The sequence below is a fragment of the Gobio gobio genome (genome assembly GCF_949357685.1).
Source record: "Gobio gobio genome assembly, chromosome: 21".
Lineage (NCBI taxonomy): Eukaryota > Metazoa > Chordata > Actinopteri > Cypriniformes > Gobionidae > Gobio > Gobio gobio.
Genome location: NC_137117.1, coordinates 15,422,881 through 15,431,417, shown reverse-complemented (window position 1 = coordinate 15,431,417; position 8,537 = coordinate 15,422,881). Strand labels below are relative to the sequence as shown.

General features: G+C 39.1%; 2 protein-coding genes across 2 annotated transcripts; both read left to right on the top strand.

The window, feature by feature from the left end:
- Positions 1–248: 248 nt before the first annotated feature.
- Positions 249–2,774, top strand: cptp (ceramide-1-phosphate transfer protein). Its single transcript, XM_079803679.1, has 2 exons — positions 249–876; positions 1,784–2,774. The coding sequence occupies exons 1-2, from the start codon at positions 764–766 to the stop codon at positions 2,304–2,306; spliced, it is 636 nt and encodes a 211-aa protein (XP_079659805.1). The 5' UTR covers positions 249–763; the 3' UTR covers positions 2,307–2,774.
- A 4,027-nt stretch (positions 2,775–6,801) lies between these two features.
- ubxn10 (UBX domain protein 10) lies at positions 6,802–7,476 on the top strand (the record flags this gene model as incomplete). Its single annotated transcript, XM_079802353.1, has 1 exon — positions 6,802–7,476. The coding sequence occupies one exon, from the start codon at positions 6,802–6,804 to the stop codon at positions 7,474–7,476; it is 675 nt and encodes a 224-aa protein (XP_079658479.1).
- Between the last annotated feature and the right edge of the window lie 1,061 nt (positions 7,477–8,537).

Below are 8,537 nucleotides of genomic sequence, written 5' to 3'. Positions count from 1 at the left end.
ATGATTGACAGCTGAGATTGACGGCTTCTCTGAGTGAAGTTGTCACTGAGGCACTAACAGACTTTTTTCTGGATTTTTGTGAGGAGATTGGAGCTTTAGCTTTCATTTCTACACTTCCATAACTGTTTATTTCACACCAACATAATTAATTATTCTGCATCTGTGAGAGTGTGGGCGGGCTTTTGATAATCGCGCCTCTACTTCCTGTTCTCTACTGCGCAACTCCGGTCCCGAGATCGCTACTGCGCAGACTCGGTCCCAAGATGTCAGCGCCGTGAGCGGGCCTATGAAAGCTTCAACTTTGGTCAGCGGAAGTCAATGGAGTCGCGTCGTCCATATTTTTTTACAGTCTATGGTCTGGAGAGGTCGAATGTGGTATATACGTAAACAAACCTATAGCAAGAATTGACGTCCAACGCGACGTTGCGTGACTGCGTTATCTCCAACCCCATTGGTTAAATTCTCCAAACAACCGCAGGCCAAGACCATAGATCCAATCACGTGGACATTTTGTCATGTGACATGAAAAAAACGTGATTTGATTGGTCTGATGCTGCCTACGTTGCTTAAAGAATGCAGGAAATCCATGAAGAGAGGGTCAAAGGGAAAGCAAAGCATTCTTAGTGATATGATCCCAAAGAAGAACACATAAGATACTTCTTTTCTGCCAATTAATATATATTATTCCCTTGTAGATTTTGTTATAAGGATTTGTCACAAATTTTCTTTGGTTTATTTCGTGGTAGAATAAGAAATAACAAACATGGCAGACACATTCAGTCTTCAGAGGGTGTTGGAAACATTCAGATCAAGCCTAAGTGAGAATAAGGAAGTTTACATTAAACATTATATAGCAGGATGGAAAGAGCTGGTCAGGTGGGTACATGTTTTATTAATGTTTTACATTATGGCTACTTTGAAAAGGGTTGCCACAGCTCTTGAAATATTAAGGAATTTTTATTTTATATTTCATTTGTATTATGGTTTCAAGACCTGTACAATTCACAGAAAGAGTCTAGAAAGAGTCATATTGTCCATTTAAAAGTGTCTAATGCTCAGATATCTTGTAATAATATTTACAAATGTCTGGAAAAGTTATGAAAGAATTAGTGCTGTCAAATCGATTAATTGTGATTTAAAAGTTTGTGTTTACATAATATATGTGTGTGTACTGGGTATAATTATTTTGTATATATGAAAGTATATATTTAAGAAAATATATATGTATATTTATATATAATATAAATTATATAACTATATATATATATATATATATATATATATATAAAGACATCTAATATAAACATCTAAAGACATCTCTTCCAGCAGCACCTGACCAATCAAGAATAGCACTTATCATTCTATTCATTGTCTGTCTGTCTAATTTATTAAAAAATAAATAAAAATAAAAAATCCATTCTGTTCTGTGCTAGATTAACTGAGACTTGTTACAGCACTTGCATACTGTTGCCCTTGACTGCTCTAGTTGCTTCTATTGCCCTCATTTGTAAGTCGCTTTGGATAAAAGCGTCTGCTAAATGACTAAATGTAAATGTAAATATATATACACACAGTATATACATGCAAATATTTCTTAAATATATACATGTATGTATGTGTGTGTATTTAATATACATAATAATTATACACAGTACACACATATATTTTATGTGAACACAAACTTTTATTTTGGATGCGATTAATTGATTTGACAGCACTAGAAAGAATTAATTGGTACGAAAACGTGTCTAAATATGGATTGCCTGCTCTTTTTCCATATCAGCTTCATGAACAGTTTAGGGAACGTGTTTTCCTTCATCTCCAAGGATGTGATATGCAAAATCCAGATCATAGAGAACTTCCTTTCAGGAGAAAATGGATCCCATTATGTCACCATCCAGTCCATGGTGAAGTATGAGCTGGAAAATGAGCTGGTGGACCTCACCAAAAGAAGCAGCCACCCAGAATCCGGTTGCCGGACTCTTCTGAGGCTGCATCGTGCTCTGCGCTGGCTGGAGCTCTTCCTCGAGAGACTGCGAACCAGCGCCGAGGACAGCAAGACCTCCGTCATGTGTTCTGAAGCCTATAACGAGTCTCTATCTCAGCACCACCCCTGGCTCATCCGGAAAGCTGTCGGCGTGGCCTTCTGTGCCCTTCCGGGGCGCGACACGTTCTTTGATGTGATGAATGCTGGTGATCACACACAGGTGGTTGCTCTGCTGGGAGAGTCTCTGCCCCTCATCTCTGAAGTGTACCAGATCACAGAAGACTTATATGCGAAGAACAACCTCCTGGAGTTACCATAGAGGCATAGATTTAATTCAGTTCTTGTGGCACATACTCACACTTATTTACTACAAACATAGACTGTCTTTCTGTTTTAAAGTGTTCATTCATTTGGTTTGCCGAAGGGACATGCAATATGCACATTATTATGCAGGGATCTGCTCATTTTACCAATGAACTACACAATATTTTTGGCAGAGTGGGCATTTAATGCTGGGTGTATTTTAATATATTTGAGCTTAGGGAACAATATAAAGTCATGATGTTTATTTAAAAGTACAAGATGTTTATGATATATAAAGTGCTGTGTATTTGAATATATAGGTCATTCCCTTTTTTTCTTGAATGTTAATTATCTTATTGGTAATTTTATTTCACTTGAATTCATGTTGAATGTGTGTCTTACATATTACACTACAAAGGGGGGAGTTTTGTTGTAGATGTAAAGATATAATATGCAATGCAATAAATAAGTAAAATGAAATCTGTGTTGTTGTCATGGTTGTTCCTATATCACATTTAGTGGAATCCAAACATTGTTTCTTAAAGTTAGGCTTTTTATATGGTCACTCTCTGTAGTAAAATTTGCACCAAGATTATTAACGGGTCAAAAAGTTCCACATGATATCACGTGTAATGATATGAATAGATTCGTTTTTTTCCACAGCCGCACCAGTGGACTCAAATGAAAAGCATATAAAAAAATCTGAAAACAAATAAATTAACAATATATAATAGGTGTATAATAATTCAAATTATACCAGGACATATACACATTAAATGGAAAAGAAAGATGAAAAACAAACGACGCCCAATCAGTGAAAGATAAGAACATAATCCTTAAGAACCTTTTTTTTTTCTCATATTATTTTAGTGTTTTTACTGTATGAGAGATATCTAAAGCAAGAAAGACTTCTAATCTAGGCAAAGTGTTACGAAATTTTGTTTGTGAATAAAAAAATAAGTTCAACAGCATTGTGACTGCCAGATAATTAAAGAAATATATATATTTCAGAGAAAAGTAAACCACATTTTTATAAGGAGAAGGATAACAACCACCAAAGGGAATGACTGTATCTGATTGCAATGATGAAATAAAGGTTTACAGTATAAGTTGGAAATATCAATTAAAGTAACAATTTGGGAGCTAGTTGGATATTACACAGTATATTTTACTTCTCTCCAGTGAATACTGTCAAAAAAAGCTGTTCCAGTGATACGTAATTGTTTACAAAAACGCTCATTACAGCACTTCCGCTTCTGAAGCGTTGCCACGGAGACGCCAGCGCGTCGGCAACACTAGAGACTGAGGTGAAAATGCCTCCTCACTCGATCTCTTTAACAACGATTGAAAGAAGCAAAATATAACAAAATAAAGGTACGACACATCTAAGATTTTACAATAGAACGATTTATTGAATATTTGATCAACTTTAACCTATAAACAGAACCCTAAATGTTAAGTTATTTGCAATGCATACACTCGTCTGTCTGTCTGTCTGTCCGTCCGTCCGTCCATCTATCTATCTATCTATCTATCTATCTATCTATCTATCTATCTATCTATCTATCTATCTATCTATCTATCTATCTATCTATCTATCTATCTATCTATCTATCTATCTATCTATCTATCTGTCTGTCTGTCTGTCTGTCTGTCTGTCTGTCTGTCTGTCTGTCTGTCTGTCTGTCTGTCTGTCTGTCTGTCTGTCTGTCTGTCTGTCTGTCTGTCTGTCTGTCTGTCTGTCTGTCTGTCTGTCTGTCGTGCAGCTGGAAAGCATTCACAGTGCTTCACTTTTTCCACATTTTGCTGTCACAGCCTTATTGCAAAATTGATTAAATGCATTTTTTTCATCAATTCTACAAACAACAACCCATAATGACAACGTGAAAGAAGTTAGTTTGAAACAAAAAACAAACAAAAAAATCACATGTACATAAGTATTCACAGCCTTTGCCATGACACTCAAAATTGAGCTTGGGTGCTCCTGTTTCCACTGATCACCCTTGAGATGTTTCTACAACTTGACTGGAGTCCACCTGTGGTAAATTCAGTTTATTGGACATGATTTGGAAAGGCACACACCTGTCTATATAAGGTCCCACAGATAGCAGGTCAGAGCACAAACCAAGCCATGAAAGGAATTGTCTGTAGACCTCCGAGACAGGATTGTATCGAGGCACAGATCTGGGGAAGGGTACAGAAAATAATTCAGCAGCATTCAAGGTCCCAATGAGTACAGTGTCCTCCATCATCCGTAAATGGAAGAAGTTTTGAACCACCAGGACTCTTTATAGAGCATCAGGCCCCGATCACACAGAATGCGTTTTTCAGATTCGAAAACGCGAGGCGCACTGCACTGCCTTTTATTGGTCGACGTTTTTCAATTTAGAAAATAGCAGTGCGCTGCAGGTTTTTTTTATGTTGCTAGGAAACCACCAAATCAACTGTCCTGTCAGTCTCATCGAGGTTAGGGTCACCACAACGGAAGGCCTGCCTCTTCATTCATTCGATTGGACAATAGGAAAAAACGCGATGACATCGGGCGCTTTTCCGCTCAGAGATAATTTTCTTCAGGCGCTCCTTCTAAAAGGCGAGGCGCCCGGGGCGCATAAGCAGCGCGCATAACGTTCTCTGCCATCAGAAATCTATTAAAAAAAGGTGCAAAAACGTGTTCTGTGTGATCGGGGCCTCAGTGTACAGACATTTTCAGATCTCTCCAGAGATGTTCAAACGGGTTCAAGTCTGGGCATTCACATTCACATTTGTCCCATAGCCACTCCTTTGTTATCTTGGCTGTGTGCTTAGGGTCTTTGTCCTGTTGGAAGATGAACCTTCACCCCAGTCTGAGGTCCAGAGCGCTCAGGAGCAGGTTTTCATCAAGGATGTCTCTGTACATTGCTGCATTCATCTTTCCCTCGATCCTGACTAGTCTCCCAGTTCCTGCCGCTGAAAAACATCCCCACAGCATGATGCTGCCACCCCCATGCTTCACTGTAGGGATGGTATTGGCCAGGTGATGAGCGGTGCCTGGTTTCCTCCAGATATGGCGCTTGCCATTCAGGCCAAAGAGTTCAATCTTTGTTTCAGCAGACCAGAGAATTTAGTTTCTCATGGTCTGAGGGTCCTTCAGTTGCATTTTACTGAGGAGTGGCTTCCTTCTGGCCACTCTACCATACAGTCCTGATTGGTGGAGTGCTGCAGAGATGGCTGTTCTTCTGGAAGGTTCTCCTTTCTCCATAGAGAAACGCATGAGCTCTGTCAGAGTGACCATCGGGTTCCCTGACTAAGGCCCTTCTCCCCTGATCGCTCAGTTTTGCCGGGCGGCTCTAGGAAGAGTCCTGGTGGTTCCAAACTTCTTCCATTTACGGATGATGGAGGACACTGTACTCATTGGGACCTTCAATGCTGCTGAATTATTTTCTGTACCCTTCCCCAGATCTGTGCCTCGATACAATCCTGTCTCGGAGGTCTACAGACAATTCCTTTCATGGCTTGGTTTGTGCTCTGACCTGCTATCTGTGGGACCTTATATAGACGGGTGTGTGCCTTTCCAAATCATGTCCAATAAACTGAATTTACCACAGGTGGACTCCAGTCAAGTTGTAGAAACATCTCAAGGGTGATCAGCGGAAACATCAGCACCCAAGCTCAATTTTGAGTGTCATGGCAAAGGCTGTGAATACTTATGTTATTTTTTTTTTTTTAAATACATTTGCAAAGATTTCAAACAAACTTCTTTCACGTTGTCATTGTGGGGTATTGTTTGTAGAGTTTTGAGGAAAATAATTAATTAAATCCATTTTGGAGTAAGGCTGTAACATAAAATGTGGAAAGAGTGAATCGCTGTGAATACTTTCCAGATGCACTATACAGGGAGTGCAGAATTATTAGGCACGTTGATTTTCTGATCATATTTTTTTTCCTGGCACATTTGACCAATTCCAAACCACAGTAATCCTAATAACTACTATTAATTTAGTATTTAATAATGTATAAGTGATATATAATTGTTCATTTCACCCTTAATTCTTCACCTTAATTCTTAATTCTTTTGCGGTTAACAGGTGTCTTTTCTTCACCACCTGTTTTTGTCAGATCCTGCTGACCCAACGAGCATTTCACTGTTCAATGGTCATGCCTTAACTGCAATGTCTAGTATTGCATTAGTATTGCATCCTTCTCATGGGCATTTAATACTTTTTGACTTTTCAGTCTGAGTTAAATCTCTTTTTTGGCTCAATTTATCTGTAAAAGAAAACATGCCTAATAATTCTGCACACCTGAATATAAGGTGATTTTCATTTCCAGCCTTCATGAACAATTATATATCACTTATACATTATTAAATACTAAATCAATAGTAGTTATTAGGATTACTGTGGTTTGGAATTGGTCAAATGTGCCTGGAAAAAAAATATGATCAGAAAATCAACGTGCCTAATAATTCTGCACTCCCTGTATGTGTGTGTCTGTCTGTCTGTCCGTCTATCTATCTATCTGATCAGAATTCAATGTCTTCTGGAGACAGGATGCATGTGACCAGGCCCAAGTCTTCTAAGGGACGCAGCAGACCCATGATGGCTCACACTTTGAGTGTGGACCCACCTTCTCAGCCCTCGTCTCTTTCTCCCCAACCTCCAGCTGCCAAGGCAAATGAAAGATTAAACCAGAGCCTTCGATCCCGAGCCATTCTGAGACGCAGCAGTCAACCAAGTACAGATATACTGACTGAAATCTTCGACAGACCTCCGGATGAGCCCATCTTACTCAACAAATACAGGGTTCTGCCATCCATAGAGAAAAAAACAGATACTGACCGGTTCAGCCAAGATGACAGCAGCCATAGGATACGTCAACACACTTCACATGTCCACACAAAGCCCCGGCCGGATGTGATGTCAGAGGGGACGGGAAGTGAGACAGAGGAATCAGGCCTGCTGCTTGCCATCAGAACTCCATGCGGTCAGAGATTCAAGTGCCATTTCCGGCCAACAGACCAGCTCCGGACGGTGCTATCAGCCGCAGAGGCTGAATTCGGGGAGAGGTTTGACAATTGTGTGATTGAGACTATGGATGTACCACGCAGGACTTTTACAAACCTTACAATGACCTTGGCTCAGTGTGGGGTCCTAAACAAATCGGTTTTATGCATTTCCCAAGACGACAGCAACATGGATTTAACTTGAAACATTAATGCAGTGCAACTTTTTATGAACACTCAAAACAGCACGCAGATAATCAGATTTGCTGTCTGATAAACATTTTTATATTATGAATAACATTCCACACGATTAAATACATGATTTAATGGTAAAATTATTATATATCCAATCAGTTTAAGTTAAAGAATTAGAGAGTAACAAGACAAAATAATATCAGACTGAACTGAAGGCAAAGCTACTTAATTAAGATTAATCAACAGGGAAAAAATAGATATTATAGATATCTAGATAAAAGATTAAGCAACATATAAGATTGTTTTATCTATAATATGTAGCGAAAATTAAGCTTATTTGTGGGACCATTAAGACTTTTTGAAATAACATTATTTTCTTGATGATTAGACACATTCTCTCTCTATATATATATATATTCAGGATTTTTGATATCTTAAATACTGTTGCCATGGCAACGTGTCAAGCTTTAATAATCTCGGGTGTTTTTGAGGCTCTTAGCTAAGCATGCTTGAAATTGCATGAAACTCGACACACACATTAGGGCAGGGGTCTCCAAACTCGGTCCTGGAGGGCCACTGTCCTGCAGAGTTTAGCTCCAACCCTTTTAAAACACCTGAACCAGCTAATCAGTGTCTCACTTGGGCCTAGTAAGACACTGATTAGCTGGTTCAGGTGTGTTTATTTGGGGCTGGAACTAAACTATGCAGGACAGTGGCCCTCCAGGACCGAGTTTGGAGACCCCTGCATTAGAGTTTTCAGAGTAGACATGGGCAAAGGGCGTGGTGGAGGAGCTCAGTAGCGCCACCGTTTGACAAAAGTGAGGGTTTTACCTACAGTCACCAAAGTCGGTACATATATTGTTCTCATCGAGCCGGACAACTTTCTAATATACAGTCATTAGCTCCGACCAACAAGGAGTCAGATATTTTGGTTTGAATGTGGATTTTTTGAAAAATCAGGCTCTGAATTTTAAACTACTACTCTTAAGTGGTTTATTTGATTCACATCAAACGTTTTCAACATGAAGACAATATATTAAAGATGCTAAATTGTGAACTGATATTGGATAT